Here is a 21,846-nt window from a genome sequence, read left to right as displayed (position 1 = left end):
TCCATCATGTTGTATGAAGCCATCATATACATCCAACTATTTTACCGTTTTTTAATTCTGTTACTGAATGTCTCTGGTACTGGCTGCTGGTAGGTTGGGCGGTAGCACTGTGCCATATGCCACATTACTATTTTATTACTTTGCTACAGTAGCTGTAGAAGACTGCAACACACACACACACACACACACACACACACACACACACACACACACACACACACACACACACACACACACACACACACACACACACACACACACACACACACACACAAACATTGTCTAATTGTCTTAACCACTGTATCACCAAGATCAGTATGATGAGCATTTACAAACATGTTCTACCAATCAGCACTGGAGCTGTCCATGGTGCTATGTCAGCCTGTATTCCTGGACGTTTGGAAACAGAGCTATCCATGGTTCTGATCTGCTGTAGATGTTGAACATTTCCTCCTCAGTGTACCACTTCTCATGCAATGTTTTTAGTATAATGCGTGTATACACTTCTATATATTTAGATAATAGCATGTTTTCTAGCCCCCTAGCAGCCTGTACACACAAGTGTTTTTTCATAGGTGGGTAATGCCTGTAAAATTGATTAGTAAAGCTAAGGTACATGCATCTTGTTAAAATGAATAGATGTACAATAATGGTATCCTCAACCCTAATCTACCATTTAAACATCCTTAGACACCCTTAAACTTTGAGTGATACCGAGTTTTCTATTACCCGGATTGATAACGGGTACACATACTCACAATTAGGTACACATCCTTCAATGCCACTGAAAGTTGGACTGTGTGTGTGTGTGTGTGTGTGTGTGTGTGTGTGTGTGTGTGTGTGTGTGTGTGTGTGTGTGTGTGTGTGTGTGTGTGTGTGTGTGTGTGTGTGTGTGTGAAAGAGAGACAGACAGTTAATAAGATAAGCAATTTAATGATAGGGAGATCAATGGAGAGGCATTAGAAGAAAAGAAGAATAACTTAAAAGAGAATACAAGCAGAAATATAATGTTGAATCAGGAGGAGGGGAATAAATAAGGAGTGCGTAGGTGTACTCCACTGTCTGCAACGCTGTGGCACCCTGTAGTGAGGATGCTTGGCGGAAAAAAACTTGCACGTATACTCACAATTTGTTGAGTGCACTCTGCAAGTGTGGATTGTGAGACAGTGGGAGGAAGACTGTAGATAGTGAGACATATTGTGAGAGAACTGTGTGTGTGCTTTGCATATCCGTGTGTGCATGCATTTTTCCATTTGTAGGCCTGTTTTGTACTGAGCCTGACTGTGGTCCATTTAGCCTTACAATCTTAAATCTAAACCTTGACAAACAAAAATGTGACAGCTTTTCAGTGTGTGTTTTGTTAAAAAGCAAATAGTGAAAAACAAAAAGACACGATGCATAGAGAGATGTGTTGAGCTCCTCTGCGGCCTGTAGCCCGGGCCTGTGAATCAATTGCACATCCCATTCAGCAGTTTTCTCTCCTCTGCTCTGATCTCTATCACCATCATTTAAATGGCTGAATACATTTTTTTTCTTTCGTTTTTTACCTCTAATGAAGGGTCCTGTGTAGCAAGCACGCGCACACACACACACACACACACACACGCAAAACACATGAAACGCATAGTTGCACATGTCGCTGTGTGCCACCGCAGCGCCCCCTACCCAGCTGTTGTCACGTGAGTGCACGGGCCCTAGCAACAGCGAGCGAGAGAGCGAACGAAAAAAGAGATCCTGGCGAGAGCTGCGGAGAGAGGAATGGGTAAAGAGAGGTAGAGAGAAAGAGATAGGAGAGAGGGAGGGGGAGCCGTAGAGCATTAATAAGTGATGAGTCCAACAGTGTGAATTGCTGTTAGTTAGCATTGCTGCAGCGCCGCCTTCATTTGCATGGCAGCACGAAGAACAAACCCCCTTTACTTACGCCATTTCCTCCAAAAGCACTTTGGTTTTCTCGCTTCCACTTGCTGTTTTACCTAATTCTGTCTCCTTCTTTTCTCTATGGGCAAGCCAATCTCAAAATGTGTTTGTCTTTTCTTAGTCACTTTAAGAAAAATCTTTCTTTCCTGTCTGATCTGATCTTCTTTCCCCTCTCATGCTCCCTGGTGGACTAGGCTACAGCATTACATTAACATTATACTTTTCCCCCTATTGTTTACCTCTTTATGATCTCTCATATTTATCAGCACATATTTACTGCATCCCTTCTCCTCCCTGCCTCCATCTTTAGCCTTCCTCCATCTCCCCCTCCTCTTCCACAGCTATCTCAGAGGGGTGTCCTCTCTCTGGGGGGGAACTTTCAGGGCAGACAAGCGATGCTTCAGCTCTCCCTAATCCCTTTTTTCTGTGTGTCTCTCTATCCCTTCCTGTCTCCCCTTCTCGTTATTTGCATGTATATGCCTGTGGAATTTCTGGCATACATGCGCACGCACGCACGCACGCAGGAACACACACATACATACACACACACACACACACACACACACACACACACACACACACACACAGCAGATTCCCTATGCACTTACTTTGGTTGACTTCTTGCCTCGGGCTGATCAGCTGAACTGATTCCATTACTTACAGACCCCCCTGAAAGAGGAAGGAGAGGAGCACAGACTAGAAGGAAAAAAGGCAGAGATTAAAAGATGTAGAGGGCAGAGGGGCGACTGAAGGAAGAGAGGCCGGGAATGGAGAATAGATCTCACGCAGATAAGGAAAGGGTTGGGAAACAAGGAGGAAGTGAGGGGGGATCTAGCGCATTTCTTGCATGTGGGAAAGACCACAACAAATCTCTTCCTGGCTCTCACAGCAAAATGAAAATAGCAGACACAAAAGCACATACATACTGTAAATACACACACACACTCAACAACAACAACAACAAAGTCCTGGAGGCGTAGGCAGACTAGACGAAAATTGATCTCCCCTCCCACAAGGATGGGCTTGCAAGGGGGAGAAAGGGAGAGAAGGAGAAATAGAGAAGGACATAGAGGAATTGTTTTTACCCATGTGTGGCTCTCAGGCCTGCAGGCCCCCCATCCCTCTCACTCTCACTCACTCCTCTGTCACTCCCAACGGCATGTTTCTCTTTATCTCCCTATCTCTCCCTCCATCAATCTCCATCTGCCGTGCTCCTCCCTGTAGGGTCAGCCCCCTTCCTCTCCTCCGCTGCCTCCCTCCATGGCTGCCTGCACCCTCTCCACTCTTTTAGGTGTGTCACATCTTCACAGACAGCCTGAGCGCAGGCAGGCAGTGACTAGAGATTAGATATCAGCTAGGAAGAACAGCAGCAGAGAGAGAGAAAAAGAGAGAGAGAGAGAGAGAGAGAGGAAGTGAAGAGTGGCCGGCTGAACACGAAGCAGTCAAGGGACGGACGAGAATAGAACGATTTCATCAGTGGATATTTAACTTCATATGCCACTCTCACTATGCACTCACTCAGCAATAGTGCTGAAACAACCTTTGTTTTAGTTTGACCTCACTTGGTTAAAATAGGGATTAATGATAAGAATAACTTTCCTTTGCAACCAGCATTGTCAAGCTCCTCAACAATGTCCCTGGCAACACTTTCTTTTCTCGCCATTCTTAACCATCTCGGAATTTCTTTACTCCAGCCCTCCACCCCCTCCTGTTCTGTCTTCCTCTCTTCAGGCATGTTGTGACATGGTGTGGCAGTGTGTTATACAGGGTTCTACTCACCAAGTGCATATTATCCTGTAAGGCTTAATGCCCAGGTTGGAACAATGGGCAGGCTTGGAAATTACAGTTTACGTCACATAGCACTCTGCACAACAATCTGACTCACATGAAAACGTGTGTGAACTATCACATATTCAGGCAGTAGCATGTGCTGACATGTGTTTGTAAATAAAAATGAATTAAATGAAAAATTAATGAACAATGAAGAATAATGTATATTTTCTTTAGTTGGTCAAAACTTGCCAGCTTTGATACAAGAGGGTAAGCTTTCAGCTTAGTTTTGTGTGTGCGCACGTGCGTGTGCGTGTGTGTGTGGCAGGGAGCCAGGCCATTCCTCTCTGTTTCAATTAATCTACTTTGGATGGAGTTGTGCAGCCATAAAATGCATCGATTGTCGCTGCTCACGTTGTGGCAGGCCACACACACTTGCATGCAAACGCACACACACACCAGCTTGGTTATTGATACTTACGTACGCATTTGTATCTACACATGTTCATTGATACTCACACAGAGAAAATCATGTATTGACATTTTTACATGCATACATGCAGAAATATGCATAGATTCCCACTCTTAAAAAAGAATCATACTTTGCACAACAACTGAGAAAATCTGACAATAAAACATGGATATTCACTCAAAATTTAATTTAAGAGCAAAATGAAAACCAATTAAAACTGTGGTTTAAGTACTGAATTTATAATACCAAAGACCTCTTTTAAACAACAATTAAACACACCAGGTTGCACCACAAGTGTCTAGATATGAATACATTTGCTATGCTAACTAGTTGCTGATCTATAACATGGAGGTATGTGTGTTATTTGAGTGTTTGTGTGCGTGGTACATATTTTCCGGAATTGGCTATTCAAAGCTCCTGCGTTATATTCAAGTGCTCTCTTGTCAACATTGTAAAAGACATTGAAACATTATGTACAGCAAACAGCAACCAGCATGTTAACAAACACACACACTACAATAGCAATAACCAAACAATCTGAAATCTACTACAAACTCTGACATCTAAAATATCCCTTTGGGGGAATGGAATACAAAAAGATTCAGAGAAGCGGAAAAATTCAAACACTGAAATACACTTCCCTCGTCTCTTTTCCTTCCATCCCTCCCTACTCTTCTTCCCGTCTCTCACATACACACATGTGCACCTACTGTCTCTATTGACATGAAGATAAATCAGACCAACCATTCACTGATGTGAAATGAAAATGACTCTAATCTGCTGTTACCATAACATACGAAGACGCATCAATTATTAACACCTACAATAACTCTCCTCTCTCTTTTCTCTTTCTTCTCATCTGTCTTTCCCCATTGTGCATATCTCTGTAGATGGATGGGACAGAGCATGTTAAAAGCTCCCTTGTGTTCACCTAAGTGCTGTGGTTGGGCATTTTGAAGACATGTATTTTCTAGGCCTAGATTTTTCTTTTTTCTGTGATTTCTCTGGGAAACATGCTGATGGTTTGCCAAGGGGGTCTTGACCGTGGTCGGGTTAGCATCTAGTGTACTTGAAAAGCAGCACATCTTAATATGACCTGTCCCTCACATGAAAATAATGAATACAATTAATACAATAGAAGTTGTGGATCAAGACTGGTTATTAAATGTGGCACAATATGTAGAATACAAATATTTTTTATTATTATTATTCTGTTTCTGCAGAATTGTGTATTTGAGTAGATTTTATTGACCTCCATGTTAGCTACTTTACAGAGTGTGGACAAGGCATTAAAAAGCTTGTAAGATTCATTGTTTATGGACTGATGTACTGTATTTTAAAATTGAACACATTTATTTAGATATATGGGGGGCTTTTGATAAACATCTGCCGCTTTGGACAGTGGCAATTGCAATAAACAAAAAAAGCACACTCTGTTATTTTTATTTTTTATTACTCTGGTGGTAAACTGAATGTATTGAGTTTAGCAAGAGTGCTTTTTTTCATGATCTTGGACTTTGTATTTGGTAAGAGGATGATTGTTCCATCTCTTCTTTCAAGACTTACATAATGTCACTTTAAAACAATTGAAAAAAAAGCCATGACTTTCAGCAGGCAAATAATACGTAGTTGTGAAATTATTTAACCGCAGAAATTGCTCAAAATTATGATTCTGATCAGGACAATAATCCCGCCCAACGCAAATGCATCCGCAACGGCACAATGTATTAAATGCAAATGATATGCCAACAATTTAGATTCACTTTTTTTTCCCCCTGTTCTACCCACTCCCTCTCTGCTTTCCTTAACAGGTAACCGTTTCTTCCTGACCTCATTTGGTGCTCTGTATATCTCAGAGGTGCAGAAGGAAGATGCTCTGTCCACCTACCGCTGCATCACAAAGCACAAGTACAGTGGAGAGACTCGCCAGAGCAATGGAGCCAGGCTCTCTGTTATGGGTAGGGAACACGTTACTGTTCATAGTTGTTGCTAAATGGCAATCAAAGTATATATATGATTACTGGTATGAGTTTTGTGTTTATTCAACTATTTTTGACAAATATTAAGCGGGAGCCGCTAGAAATATTTTTGTGAAAAAGACAGGAATCAGGGGAAACTAGCTTGTCTCCGTCCAAAGGGAACAAAATCCACCTACCTGTGACTCTTAAAGGAATAGTTCAACATTTTAAATTGTTGGCCTTTTGCACTCTCCAGCTCAAGAAAAGATGACAGAAACCGTTCCTGTAACTTTGAGTGCATTTTTTATATATAAATGCGAAAAGGTCGCTAATCCAGGTTAGCTTAGCTCAAACACTGGTAGTCAAGGGGAGCAGGTCAAAAGGCTGTGCGCTTGTTGGGACTTATATTATATTTCATGTTTTGACATTTAAAAAAAATAAATAAAAAATAAATTTAAATAAATTTAAATAAAATTAAAAAAACATATTGGAAGGAAACCAGGAAGTGTCCGTGACGTATGTATTTGATTCTAAAATTACATCAAGTGGGACGCCCTTAGCTCAGTTGGTAGGGCGTCCCCACCCAGGCCGGGCCCAGCAGCAGACCCGGGTTCGATTCCCACCCGCGGTCGTTCTCTGCATGTCACTCCCCTCTCTGCCCCATTTCACCTCTGTCTCTTAACACTGTCAATAAAGCATGAAAAATGCCAAAGAAATATCTTAAAAAAAATTACATCAAGTGTAAACATATAAAATGCAACATAACTTGGTAAATAAACAAGTCCCAACAAGCGCACAATAGCGTGGATTGGTGATGTTTGTGAAGTTTAAATTTTCACTTGCTCCCCATGACTACCAGTGTTTGAGCTAAGCTAACCTGGATGACTGATCTTTGCCCATTTCTATATAAAAAATTGCATGCACAGTTACAGGAACGGTTTCTGTGGCCTTTTCTCGAGTCGGAGAATGAGGCAAAAAGCTATACATTCAAAAAGCTAAACATTCAAAATGTTGAACTGTAGTGTGTTAAGTGTGATTGTATAATGTCTGACGTGCTTCGTCTACAGACCCTACGGAGTCCACCCCGTCAGTGCTGGACAGTTTCCAGTCTGGTGAGGTGCAGTTGGGGCACAGTGTGGAGCTGCCCTGCATCGCATCCGGATACCCAAACCCAACCATCCGATGGCTAAAGGATGGTCGGCCGCTACCGGCAGACTCCCGCTGGACGCGCCGCATCACTGGCCTCACCATTTCAGACCTGAGGCTCGAGGACAGCGGCAACTACATCTGTGAGGTCACCAACAGCTTTGGCTCCAAAGAGGTGACAGGTCACCTCAACGTCATAGGTGGGTAAAGGACTCAAGATAGTTAAGTAGATTAGAAAAAATACTAATATTCATTAGTGACCACCGCCCTCAGCACACCACAAAACCAGCACTAATCATGTTGTTTACCTCCTGTGACTTCCACTGGTCTACACTGACAACTACATATGGAGCAACAGAGTGAAATGGACAGAGTCAGTGAATATTATGTCAGGTCATGGACAGGAGCTATGGAGACATCATTTCAGCTCTGTTGGCTCCCCTCCCCCCTCTCATCTGGGCTAAGCGTGAGGAAGGCTTGTTTCCTCCCGCCGTGCTCTCAAACTTCAACGAGGCATCACTACGGAGACGGAGCAGAACAGTGGTCGTGCACTCCTGTCGCTTTGTTTACCGAGGGATGTGAGTGAGGGAGGGAAATACAGCGAGAGAGAGAGAGCATTTCTGTATGTTGTGTATATGAATGGAAGAGATGCCAAGGAGGTGGCAAAGAGGGAGAAGATGGCACGCTTGTGGCAAGAGCAGGGGGTAAGTTGAGGAAGTGGAATTTAAGTGTGGTCAGGAAAAAGGGTGAATTAAGTGGACACTGGGCAGACTGGCCACAGGGCCCATCACTGCACAACCAACAAACCTCCGATGACAGAGGGCATAGAAGGTGGTACACACACACACACACACACACACACACACACACACACACACACTCACATATTTGTATACACACTTACAGTACATGCACTTATCGCCCGTGAAGAAAGTCTTACACATGCACTGTCACTCCCTCTCTCTCTCTCTCACACACACACATTCAGCAGCTGCTTTATTGCTCACTGACATTTTCTCCCCTTTCTGTCTTTCTGTCTCGGTTTTCCTCGCTGCTTGTCACACACACACACATCCCCCCTCCCCCACACACACACACACACACACAAGCAATGGTAGAAGAGGGTGCCTGCACTTCCTGAGACCAGCCTGCATACACACCGATTGCTGTAGCTTCAATATTTAGGTTGTAGCTTGTGAATGAGAAGGTATAGCTGTCGATACAAAAAGCTAAATAAAAATAATTTCTTAATTCATCCTCTCCTTTCTTTTCTTTTTTCCTTAACAAAACAACTCTGTTCTACCTGTTTCTTTCTCCAGAACCACTGCGGGTCACCTTGTCTCCCAAGAACCTGAAGACGGGGATCAGCAGCACAGTTATCCTATCCTGTGCCGTGCAGGGTTCCCCCCACTTCATTGTGTCCTGGTACCGTAACACAGAACCTGTCCTGCCCGATCAGCACTTTTCCATCCAGGGGTCTCACAATGAGACACTGTTCATCTCCGCTGCACAGAAGAGACACTCGGGAGCTTACCAGTGCTTTGCCACGCGCAAGGTCCAGACTGCACAGGACTTCTCCATCATACTGCTGGAAGGTGAGGACGGAAAAGGGATTACCATGTTGGCTTACAGGCATGAATGTATACTGTATATATGTATGTATATATATATATGCAAACTGCCATAGGGTATTTTACTGCTAATACTAAAACATGATTGGATGTCTGTTTTTATGCTCAATGAGACAATAATTACACATGGTTTACGTTACATATTTACATCCACCATGAACGCTGCAGAAGCAAGTCATGCTTTTACTGCTATATGTGCCGCTGTATAAGTCCACACAAGTATCTGGAGAGGATGTTCATGGGGTTAGGGAGAACTGATAGAGTACCATTCATTTACTGAGTAAAACAGTTTGTCATAGCATTTCTGTTATGTTCAAACTAGATTGATCACTTTACAAAAAGGGTACATTAATTTACTGTTAGTTAGCTTATTTAATGCTATTAACGGTTAGGTTATGCTTATTAAGCAATAAGTAACTGTTAATGCTTAGCTATTAATGGTAAGTCAATGCTTGGTAAGGCATTAACTATGCTTGATAAAATAATGTTAACTAAGCAGTTATCAACAGTTAGTTATTGGTTAGCTTATTAGGCAATAACTAAGCATTAAGTAACAGTTACTTAATGTACCCTTATTGTAAAGTGTTACCGATCTCTAGTATATTGACATGCTTGCCAAAGAATATCCAAAATTATAAGTCCGCTGTTGTCTTGTGATGGTTTTTCTCCAGACGGTACACCCCGTATCGTGGCTTCCTTCAGCGAGCGGGTGGTGGTGCCGGGCGAACCCTTCTCTCTGATGTGCGCAGCCAAAGGAGCCCCTCCCCCCACCATCACCTGGACCCTGGACGACGAGCCGGTGGCGAGGGACCTGTCTCGCGTCAGGGCCAGCCAGTACACGCTGTCAGACGGCAGCACGGTCAGCCACGTCAACGTAAGCAGCCCGCAGATTCGGGACGGAGGAGTGTATCGGTGCGCCGCACGAAACTCGGCCGGTAGCGCCGAGTACCAAGCGCGCATAAACGTAAGAGGTGCCTGTCTACTTTTCAATATCAGTCATACAGAGGCTTCTCATAGCCTTCCCCCCTTACCCTTACCCTGACCCATATCCTATCCTCTATCCCTCTATCTATCTTAAGCTCTATCTCTTTTTCTATGTGTGTTTTTTGCTTTCTAACATGCTGCATATACTTTTTCTTATTTTATTTTTAACCTTTTTTCTCTTTGTTTTATTTTTTTGTGTCCTGTCTGTTTGTCAGTCTTTTCAAGATTATGTTAGTGTTCTGCAGCAGTCAGTGTTTTCTCCTCCTCCAGCAGCCCATATAGTCTTTTGTGTGTTTCATTTGATCTTTCTTTCTTGGAGTCCGTCCGCTCTAGCCCCTCCGTCCTGCTGTATCACCTACCGTATAGCTCTGTACATGTGCCTGTGTGAATGCACACACGCATATGAACACATATTCTCCAAACAAATACTCTACTCATATACCAAGTGTATACATCTGTATTCACACTCACACGCACACACGTCAACACTTTTAAAGGTGGACAGAACATTAAAATAAAAGGATAAATGGATGAAGAAACTTCGGAAAGAAAAATGAAACAGCCGGCCAAGGACTGAAGACAAAGAGAGAATATAGATGAAATGAGAGAAGAGAGTGAGGAGTGCCAGTGTGTGTCTGATGGGGGAGTGATGGTGAACTCTGGTGACAGGACTGCTGAAGGAGTGACACCGATGGACATGCTGTATCACGTTCTCTCTCTCTCTCTCTCCCTCTCTCTCTATCTCTCTCTCTCTCTCTCTCTCTGCTCTCCGTCCTTTAGTGAAATCTGTAGTTGTGACATGTGAGTTTGCTAAGAAGATATATGCAAACACACTGGAGTGAGCATGAGCCCCATTGCCAGAGAGCCTGCCCTGAGCCCTTCATGCAGCACACATTCTGACAAAAATACACAATTGCATGGACACACACATGAAAAGTCAGCAACACACTAATAGGCTTATCCACTCACTGAAATGTGATACACTTAACTTATCCCATTCAGTGAGAGGGGCCCACCGGCAAGGATACTGAGCCACACGGACAGAGCTGAACACACATGAGCGTGTACACTGTTTCTCGGTTTGTGTGTGGCGGCGTGTGGGTCTGTGCGACGGTGCTACTGAATAATACATCTTTCACCCGTCAGAACTTCAAAGCTCAGCACACGCTGAGAAAAGGAGGAGAGAGAGAGAGAGAGAAGCTGGGGTAGGAGGGCTGGAAGGAGAGACAAAAACAACGATACAAGATGAACAATGGTGAGAAGGTCAGGAGGAGTTACAGCTGAGTGAGTGATAGCTCTCACTCAGTGTCTTCCAGTAATGCTAAACACATTTTGTGTCGGTCTGTCTTTCTGTCTGCCTGCCTGCCTGTCTGCTCACACCCTTAATTCTCTTTCTTTTGGCAATGATAGATGGCTGACATATTGAGGTACAAGCTCAATGTGTGTTAGATTTTGTATCATAAAACAATAATATTTTTTAAAGATATGTTTTGGGGCCCTTTGGCCTTTTAATGTAAAGTAAGTTATAGCTGGAGAAGTGACAGAAAATATGGGGAGAGAGAGGCGGGAAGGAATGACTTGCAACAAATGTCCCCGGGCAGGAATTGAACCGGCGACGTTGCGAAACAATCCTGTGAGGTAACCACTCAACCATGGCACTTTAGATGTTTGTATATTTTATAAAAAACATTCACATTCATTTTGTTCCAGTTAGTCTACCAGTAATGTGTTGTGGCCGCTATTGTTCAGTATAACTGCCACTCAAAATACTACAGCTCATTTAGCATGTTTACATTTTCACTAGTTATTTTGAGAAAGAAAATAATGACTATGTAAGTCCTCTCCAAGATAAACTTGAGAATGAAAGCTTTTAACATTAAGGCTTGACATTATACAGGAGGAATCTCCCTCTCTCTCTCTACCTACATCCCTACATGCTTTTTTTCCTCTTCTGTCCCTGACCCTTCTGCCCAATACCCTCTCCTGTCACCCCTCCTCCCCTTAATTCCTAAAATTTCCATGACCTGTTTCTGACACTATCAACTAATGTTCTTCTTTGTCCCACCATTTTTCTTCTGGTCAACCCATCTCTCTCTGTATCTCTATTTCTCTCTTTCTCTCTCTCTCTGTATCTCTCTCTCTCCCATCAGGTCCCCCGAGGATTCGGCCTATGAAGAACATAACTGCAGTGGCAGGGAGAAATACCTTCATAAACTGCCGTGTGATTGGCTACCCTTATTACTCAATCAACTGGTACAAAGAGGGGCTTCTGCTGCCTGACAATCATCGCCAGGTAGAGTTAACTATCTGTGTTTCTGCTTAAAAACAATACAAATACATATAAGAACTTTAATATTACAGACATGGGCAACATAAACAAATGCTATGTTGTCACATAAATCCTATCCTGTATGTAGATTATTGCGTAACGGCTCATTTAGTACCTCTTTGAAAACACAAATGATTATTTTCAGCGGATCATCTGGCCTTTTTTAAAGCTTCATGTAAAATGTATATCAGAAAATATGAACACATCAGAATGTAGTGTCTAGTTTTAGCCTGTGTTTCAGCCTTAACTACCTGTGGACCAATTTTCAAACTAGATTAGGGCTCTTTTTCTATCACATTTTAATGTGATTTTACATTTCATACAACGTTATAACGAAACATAATACAGCTCATGCAGGCATTTGACGAGTAAATACTTCACCTTAAGAATCACCGTGGATACGACCACTGACATCTATAGTCCCTGTTTGAAACAAATGACGGCATAACATAAATAATAGGATAGGGATGACTGAAATGGCATGAAAGCATGCATGAACCATCTCTGTATGTAACACTACTAATTGTTTTCTAAAGGTAGTGTATGAGAACGGGACTCTAAAGCTCAGCGATGTTCAGAAGGGGATGGACGAGGGGGCCTATGTCTGCAGTGTTCTCATCCAACCACAGCTCTTCATCACGCAGACAGTCTACGTCACTGTCAAAGGTCAGTGACAGGACTGATCATATTGAATGTGATAGATAGCATAAAGCACAATAGAATGCATATTCTTATTTTTTTGTGTGTGGTATAAATGATTATTTCCGTTTGAGGTCTCTAGAATTGTGATTTATGAGTCTAGCAGTGCTTAATTGGGTCTTAAAGCTGGGGTATGTGATTTCTGATTGGTCAAAGTTAACATGAGCTGTACACTTTGACCAATCAGAGCGAGGCTCCGATTCTCTGTTCTTATTGGCTGTTGGGACTGTCCATTCACTTTTGCACGACTTTGTTGGTGTAGAGCGTGTCAGGGAGGGACCATAGGGGAGGGACCAAAGAGAACAAGTGGAGCGGTTGAGGTATTTGGATTCAAATCTCTATCCCAACTGCCATTTTCTCCCCAAATGCTCCACCCCAGCTTTAAGATTTAAAATGCAGTAGATATAAATATGAATGTAAAATAGGTCTGATTTGTAGGAGGGATAGAGAGTGAGTAAAACCAGTTTAGAGCAGTAGGGGGTGAGTGGAACAGAGGGAGAGGAATGAAGAAAGTTGTATGCATTGCCTCTAATAACCCCTGATTAAGGGGCGGAGTGGCATAGTGCGCACTCTCATCCACTCAGCAATTACATAGAACAGGAGTGCTATTGTATAAGATGTGTGTGTGTGCGCATGCCACACAAATGCATAATCTACGTGTGTGTGTGTGTGTGTGTGTGTGTGTGTGTGTTTGAATGAATGACACGGTGCGTGTGCGTATATAACCCGCATGTAACCTTGTATGTTATTTTGCTCTGCTCTCCGCGGCGATAGCAGGACATGTTTGTTTTAGGAAGAAGTTGTCTGGTTTGGGTGTGTGGGGTTGTGTGTGTGTGTGTCTTGAATTGACATAAGCAGAAGTGTGACATTTGCGGTGCTCGGCTGTCTGCGTATACTGTGTGCATGTGCATTCGCTGTGTGTGGATGTAGGTATGTTCTTGGTTAAGAATGTGTGCTCGTCATGTCTCTGATTTAATTAGATGAATTTTAACGAGGCCCAGATTAAATCCCCCAGATGTCTCAGCTGTAACCCCCCACCACCAGCCTCACCCTCCCCTACTCCCCCACTCCAAACCACCGCCATCACCTCCACGCGCTCGCTCTCCATAGCAACACAGCTCTTCCCCCTGCGGATGGGGGCTCTAATTAGAGCAGCTATTATGGGCTGGCTTATGCAGGGCAGGGCAGGGTGGAGTTGGCAGGGGTTGTTAGGGGGCACAGGCATGCTGCACAGTGGGTATAGTGGGCTAGTAGGCCGGCCAGGCAGTGGTGTCAAGACTCTCTTTAGAGGTCCAGGATTAGATGACAGACTGAATCAATCAGACAGACAGACATACAGACAGAACACTAGTTTACCAGTCAGCCTGTCAGGTGAAAATGAGAGATTCTCAACTATTCCCTAGAGAAAACGGTATCTTCCCTCTCTGTTTTCCCCCGCCTCTTATATATTTCTTCCTTTACATCACCCACTCTCCCACCCCCATGTCCTTTGGATGCCCTCCGAATCTTCAAATCTGTGTGTCTACCCCATATACTCACTGTGTCTCAACATCTGACTGACTCTCTCTCTCTCTCTCTCTCTCTCTCTCTCTCTCTCTCTCTCTCCTTTTCCCATCCTTCACTTATTCACATCTACCTTAAATCTCTCTCTTCACCTCTTACTAACCCCGCTCATTTAAACAACCCTCTAACTGTTTTCATTCATCTTTTCCCCCACTTTATTTCCATTCTCTCCTCGTCTTCTCTCCATCTACCCTTCATTTCACCCTGTTGCCTTTCTGTGCCTCCAACCCGCATTCCTTTTCATCATGCGTTTCCTCGACTCAATATGACTTTTCTATCTCTTTTACCATCTATTATTTCACTATTTTCCCATCAATGACTTTGTGTCTATTACATTTCAATTTACTTTACCTTCCTTTCTACTCTTCATCATTCTCTTGTTCACGTTTTCTGCGGTTGTGTCGAGCAGGTAGGCCGTTTGTCCACTGGAGTGCAGGGTCGGTGGTTCGATCCCCCGCCTCCCAGCCATATGTCGAAGTGTCCCTGGGCAAGACACTGAACCCTGAATTGCTCCCGATAGTAAGCCCTGCGTGGTAGCAGCTGCTATCGGTGTGTGTGTGACTGTGTACAAAACAATGTAAAGTGCATTGGGTCTGTGAAAAACCAGGAAAAAGTGTTATGTAAGTGGAGTCAGTTTACCATTTACCATTTTATATCCCACTCCTCTCTTCCTCTCTCTCAGTTCCCCCACTCATCCAGCCCTTTGACTTTCCACCGACTTCCATTGGCAAGTTGATGTACATCGCCTGCGTGGTGGCGTCTGGAGACATGCCCATACGCATCACGTGGCGCAAGGACGGGCAGGAGATCGTGGCCTCCTCGGGCATCACCATCGACACCAAAGAGTTCATGAGCTCCCTGCAGATCTCCAAGGTGTCACTCAAACACAACGGCAACTACACCTGCATCGCCAGCAACGACGCCGCCACCGTCAGCACGGAAAGACAGCTCACAGTTACAGGTAAGGGAGGGGGGAAGTGGTGAGAGCATATAAAGTTGATATCAAGAAAGAGCTGAAGTAGAAAGGGAAGGGTTTTTTTTTAAAGCAATGCTGTTATTGAGTATTGAAATTAGATAAGAATAAAGTGTGGTCAAAATGTAAGGATCAGAGACTGATATATCCTGAATGTTGGTCCTTCTGATGGGTAACACTCCAAAAAAAGGGAATAAAAACAAAACAGATAAGGCATTCCCTTCTGATAATATTTGTATACTTTATGTATACACCTGGCAACATTTAGATTGCTACGTGTATTGATGAGTCAGTATCATAGACTGAATATAAAAGTAGTAATAGTAAGTGTATTATTAATCTAGTAACCTAATGTATATTGATGTATAGTAGTATCAGTCACTACTATGAGCAACTTTTCTGCACAACCGGTGCAGTTTGCTGATAATACTTTTGCACTTAAGTAGGATTTTGAGTGCAGGACCTTAAGTTTCCTTATTGTGACATTGTTGAGTTTTACCAATAAGAAAATGATAAATACTTTCTTCAACTGCAGTACTATTGGTGATGTTTTTACTCAAATATCATGTTTAGTGTTGCTTTTTATGGTTTACGTCTACTCTCCTTCCCCCCCTCCCCCCCAGTGCCTCCCCGGTTTGTAGTGCAACCTAACAACCAGGACGGGATCTATGGGAAGGCAGGAATCCTCAACTGCTCGGTAGATGGATACCCTCCTCCCAAGGTCATGTGGAAGCATGCCAAAGGTACACTAGGTACATGACCCATCTTTCATTCCTTTATCTATGTACACTAATGCATCCCCTTTTGGCTTTTTCTCAGCCCATTGTCATATTCACTGCCCATAGTAAAATTTGATCAAATGTAGAGATCGCTCAGTCACTATCTGCTATTCATCATAATCTTCTCTCCACTTCTATTTTGTCTTTCTTATCCAGCGGGTATTGGGAATCCGCAGCAGTACCACCCTGTGCCTCTGACTGGCCGTATCCAGATCATGAATAACGGCTCGTTGCTCATCAGACATGTCCTGGAAGAGGATCGGGGCTTCTACCTCTGTCAGGCCTCCAACGGCGTGGGCTCTGACATCAGCAAGAGCATGGTCCTCACCGTGAAGAGTGAGTTTTTTTTCAAACTCAACACAGGCTAATGTAGCAGTGTAGTTTTGCATTGCATAAAATGACTGCAGTGAGGCTATCCGATGTTTCTGATTGATCAGTCTTAATACACACGCACGCACGCACACACACACATGCATGCACACAAACACGCACGCACGCACGCACACACACACAAACAAACAAAGCTTGCATTGTTCTCCCTCTGTTCAGTAGGCATGAACATATACAAACTGATGAATTGGTAGGGGCAAAGGTGACCATGGATGTAAGTGCAAAACAATGAGGAACAGTGAGAGAGACAAAGCTGTGTGTGTGTGTGTGTGTGTGTGTGTGTGTGTGTGTGTGTGTGTGTGTGTGTGTGTGTGTGTGTGTGTGTGTGTGTGTGTGTGTGTGTGCGTGTGTGTGTGTGTGTGTGCGTGCTTGTGTGTTTGGCAGAGAGAAAGCGAGCAGCTGAGCGATTGATCTTTTGACTCTTGGGATCTGTCTAGAGACAATCAAAAACACTTTGAGCGTAATCATTATCTGCAATCAATCTCTCCCCCCTGCCCTCGCTGTCAGTAACACCGTATAATGCAATGTGAAAATGCACAGGGAAAATGTACATGCACATACACACGCACACACGAGCAAACTGGTCAAACATCAAGTAGTGCATTTCGAGAGGGCAATGTATTTTGTAGCATGCAGGACCATGACTTTGCAAAAAAAAAAAAGCTATTCCCACTAAAGAACTGTTAGCACTTAATGTCATATCTCCGTTTTACACTCCTACACTCAGACACATACAGTATAACCAGATGCACATAAATACAACCGGTAGTTTCATCCGTTTCTGCTATTACAGGATCGCCTCTCCTGCACTCTCTCGCATTCTCTCACTCTCTCGCGCTCTCTGTGTGTCTCTGGCGTTGGTGTTATTGATTGAACCGTTCCTCTCCTTTGCCTCCCTCAATTCTGTCTGTTTCACTGAGCGGAGAGGGAGTAAAAGAGGGAGGGTGAGATGAATAAGTGATGAAAACAAAACAGCAGAACCCCTCTCAGATTGTGTGTGTGTGTGTGTGTGTGTGTGTGTGTGTGTGTGTGTGTGTGTGTGTGTGTGTGTGTGTGTGTGTGTGTGTGTGTGTGTGTGTGTGTGTGTGTGTGTGTGTGTGTGTGTGTGTGTGTGTGTGAGTGCGTGTGTGGGCCGCCGAAGAAGATTAAGTGTGTGTGGTTGTGAGTGTACACGGAAGGTAGAGTGTATCATTTTCGCCTCTTCATTCACCTAGACCCCAATGTTAACTATTGGAGAATGAGAGAGGAGGTTTATTGACTTTCCCTCATTGACCCATAGCTCTTCATTACTCAACTCCAATGCAACTCGGCTACTCTGAACTCCACCTTCTTAACTGCCAGCTGTCCTGCTCTTCTTCCTTTTCACTTCTTTCTTCCTTTGGGATTAAAGGCGCACTATGCCGTTTCAAGAGATGGGGGAATTTGTTTACATTTCCACAGCCCGCAGTTAGTTTACAAAATGTGTTTTCATTAGATGTCATTCTTAGTATTGAATAATTCCATTATCATAACTCAAAACTAAATTATTTTGAAGCCCCCTGGAACCAAACATTAGAGTAAAATATGTTTGTAAACAAAACTGTGGGCCCTGCTGCTGTTAACGACGACAGTGAAACAGTAACTTTTCAAGTTAGCAGTCTCACTTCGAACAGTGTTTCAGGGACCATTGTCCTATGTGGAAAGTTTGCTTATTTGATTATGAGAACATACCCCAAAGTTACATAGTGCACCTTTAAAACCCTGCTTATTATTCACTTACTCTTTCTTTTACTTCCTGTGCTCCTCCTCCTGTTCTCTGCCTATGCCATAATACAGTATATCCCTCTCATCAATCTGTTTACTTTTTCGCCTTATCTTCGTCTCACATTTCACTTTCCTCTTCTTCCTCCAGTCCCTGCGATGATCACCAGTCACCCCAACACTACCATGGCTAAGAAGGGCCACGTGAAGGAGCTGAACTGCACAGCCAGGGGCGAATGGCCCATCATCATCCGCTGGGAGAGAGGCGACACAGTCATCGACCCTGACCGTAACCCCCGCTACTCCATTACTACCAGTCCCAATGAGAAGACAGACGAGGTTATGTCCACACTCAGGGTAAGAATATATACGTAGGATGGAGCAACTTATTGATTAAATCAGACAGCACTGTCTTCATGGCTCTTACTTAGCAGACGGATAGCTCTCATTTTTCTCTATATCACTCCTGCCTGTGCTCTGTTTTTTTTTGTGAGCCGTAGTGCACATTCTAGTGAGCTGTGTACTATATTTTATGTTGCCTGAGGTGTACTGATATGGGAAAAAAACTGTATTTTTGGTGTGCATTTATTTAAATTTACTGGTTAAAAACATGCTTTGAGGATATACCTTCACCATCAAGAATTAGGACTGAGGGTGTGTCGCACATATTGCTCTTTTGACTTTTTGCAAGCAGGTGGGTGATAAATGGTGCAAAATTCCACTAGATTCGAACCTCTGTTCCCAATGTAGTGTAGCCTGGCACTGCCCGCCTATGTACTTCCACTCAATTTTCATTCGCTTTCAGTAGTCAGTCTGGGCCTGCGGTATATTCAGAGGTTTTCTGCGGCCAGATTTTTGCCAGTCCAATCAATGAACAGAGGGAGTGCCTCAGAAGCCGACGCATGACATACGATTCGACCAAACGTTATGTGATTGGTTGGCAGATCCAGAGTGGCACTGGGCAGATCCAATAGTTTTAAACTTCAACAGACACCCACCTTAAAGTGAGTTAATGTTTGTCAATTGAGCGATTCCAGTTCTTCTGTACAAATGAAATGAAGTACGATGGTCTGGTAGGACCAGGCTAAATGCAGTGCACGATGAGTCACCAGCAGGTATTGGTAGACAATACCAAACCGGAATGCTAGAGGAAAAACTCTCACCAGGCCACTTCTGCTTTGTGAAGCAGTGCTTTATGCAGTTTGCCTGCACAAAGACAGAATTGTTTGTTTCACTTATAGTTAAATTCAATTCAAAAAGCGTTATAGGCATTGACAAATGACAGCCTCCCCCCCCCCCAATATACAATAAATGCATATACACACATTACAAATTATAAGTCATATGACTGTAAATAATAAAACATTTCAGTAAGAATGATACATTCTTTCTACCTTAACTCGCTTCAGCTAAAGCCGGCAGAGCGTGAGGATTCAGTCTTCTTCTCCTGTCATGCCATCAACTCTTATGGAGAGGGACGAGGCCTTATCCAGCTCACTGTGCAAGGTAACCTTTCCTGTAGAAATTTACAATTTCCTCTCTATATCGATTAAAGCTACACCAACCTGCTCTTCCCTCTGTCCACATCTAAACACGAGTCCCCATTTTGGAAGACCTCCGTCTCCCTCAATCTTGCCTCCCTGCTTTTGATCACTCAATTCCTTTAAATCCTTAGAGCCACCAGACCCTCCTGAGTTGGAGGTGCGAGAAGTCAAAGATCGCAGCATGAATCTCCGCTGGACACAGAGATTTGATGGGAACAGCGTCATTAGCTCCTACGATATTGAGTATAAGAACAAGACAGGTAAGTAAAACAAGCGTATTCTTGATTGAAAGATAGAAAAGGGAACGTGACAGTGTAATATGCCAAGCTAACGGTAACACCCAAAGAATAGGCTGAAATGGACAATGTCAGTTTAAAGTGCTACATTTTTCAAGCAGAATTGCCCTTTTCTTCATCAAAGGTGTTGCACTATAGTCCACTGTACTAAATGTGATCTTTATTTGTCAGATACCTGGGAGCTGAAGCACGCCACTCGAAACATCTCCCCCACTAACAATCAGGCCAACATTGTGGACCTTCACCCCGCCTCCGTCTACAGCATCCGCATGTACTCCTACAACTCAATAGGCAAGAGCGAGGCCAGTAAGGAACTCACCATCAGCACAGAAGAAGCACGTAAGTATTTTGACAGCACTGCTTTGTACTGACATGAATGCTGGCGACTACGGTTAGCACTTAGCCCTTAGCTATTACATCTGTCCTTGAATGAGCATTCAGTATTAAAAGCTACAGTATATTACAATGATACAGGGATAACATCTTTGAAAGTTGTACAGCGGAATAGTTAAGACTCCATAAGACTTTCTGGAAACATGATAGCTATAAGGATTGTTTGTGTCTGTCTCTCTATGCAGAGCCTGATGGTCCTCCGATGGAAGTTATCCTGCAGCCTGTGACCTCTCAGAGTATCAGGGTCACCTGGAAGGTAATGTGTTACAATTGACTGACTTTCTGAACAGCTATGTACTTAAAACAAATATGTATTTGTTTGTGTAATGTTGGCACACTTCGTCATGTTTTGCTGCTTGCAAAGTTGCCAAATAATGGTTAAAGGAGAAGTAAGTGATATGGTCCTTTTAGCTAGTCAGTTAGCAGTCCCCTCTCTCATCCCTACGTCACCACCACATGAATGCACAGCCGTCTTTATCAGATAGTGCCGCGATGGAGAGCAGCGAGTCATCATTCACAGGCACAGGACCCGCCTCTCTATAGCGCTCTGTCTCCTGATTGGATAAAAAACAAGCGGGATATTCAAAATTGTATCTGGCAATTACTGCAAAGCTGAATTACTGGGAGACCTGTGTTATGAACTGCACATGTTTAAGTGATTGCTGTATGAAATATAGAAGGATTTAACACGTATATTAACAAAAAAGATCACTTATTTCTCCTTTAAATGTCCATGCACCATAGGAATACATGATTCTGATGTTGGTGCTGTCCGTTTTTCCATTTTCCAGGCTCCCAGGCAGGAGTTGCAGAACGGGGTGATCCGGGGTTACCAGATCGGTTACAGAGAGAACGGCCCGGGCAGTAACGGCCAGTACAGCATCGTGGAGATGAAGGCCACGGGAGACAGCGAGGTCTACACCCTGGACAACCTGAAGAAGTTTGCCCAGTATGGTGTGGTGGTGCAGGCCTTCAACAGAGCCGGCACCGGGCCCTCCAGCTCAGAGATCAATGCTACAACACTGGAGGATGGTGAGGATCAGTAAACAAGAAAACACAATATAGCATGTCTCAGCAAGTATGTCAAATTATTACATTTCTGTGCATGTGTGAAATGCAGGGGTTACTTCAGTGACCAGCAGCAACAAGGAACATAGATTGAACAGCATTATACAGTACATTGCAAGAGTAAATATCATCCTCTACCTGCTTTGGCTTTTTGAGTCACAGTTACTACACTTTTTCCTGTTGTCATTGTTCTT

At 43.5% G+C, this 21,846-nt stretch overlaps 1 protein-coding gene across 5 annotated transcripts in view; it reads left to right on the top strand.

Moving 5' to 3' along the window:
- Nucleotides 1–21,846, top strand: part of dscaml1 (Down syndrome cell adhesion molecule like 1) — a gene marked incomplete at both ends in the record, with an annotated part of 89,120 nt that overhangs the window by 48,686 nt on the left and 18,588 nt on the right. For 4 of the 5 annotated variants that reach the window (XM_080052990.1, XM_080052988.1, XM_080052986.1 and 1 more), the window contains 15 exons: nt 5,971–6,117; nt 7,185–7,463; nt 8,583–8,858; nt 9,566–9,865; nt 12,029–12,171; nt 12,744–12,873; nt 15,152–15,430; nt 16,066–16,185; nt 16,378–16,557; nt 18,503–18,708; nt 19,761–19,857; nt 20,027–20,155; nt 20,363–20,530; nt 20,770–20,840; nt 21,376–21,616. In XM_080052990.1, the coding sequence (XP_079909116.1) occupies nt 5,971–6,117; nt 7,185–7,463; nt 8,583–8,858; nt 9,566–9,865; nt 12,029–12,171; nt 12,744–12,873; nt 15,152–15,430; nt 16,066–16,185; nt 16,378–16,557; nt 18,503–18,708; nt 19,761–19,857; nt 20,027–20,155; nt 20,363–20,530; nt 20,770–20,840; nt 21,376–21,616 (2,766 nt within the window). Of the gene's footprint in view, nt 1–5,970; nt 6,118–7,184; nt 7,464–8,582; nt 8,859–9,565; nt 9,866–12,028; nt 12,172–12,743; nt 12,874–15,151; nt 15,431–16,065; nt 16,195–16,377; nt 16,558–18,502; nt 18,709–19,760; nt 19,858–20,026; nt 20,156–20,362; nt 20,531–20,769; nt 20,841–21,375; nt 21,617–21,846 lie in introns of all 5 variants that reach the window. The other variant, XM_080052987.1, reaches the window with a different exon arrangement.

The sequence above is a fragment of the Ammodytes marinus genome, assembly GCF_949987685.1.
Source record: "Ammodytes marinus genome assembly, chromosome: 3".
Classification (NCBI taxonomy): domain Eukaryota; kingdom Metazoa; phylum Chordata; class Actinopteri; order Uranoscopiformes; family Ammodytidae; genus Ammodytes; species Ammodytes marinus.
This window is presented reverse-complemented; position numbering and strand designations above follow the sequence as displayed.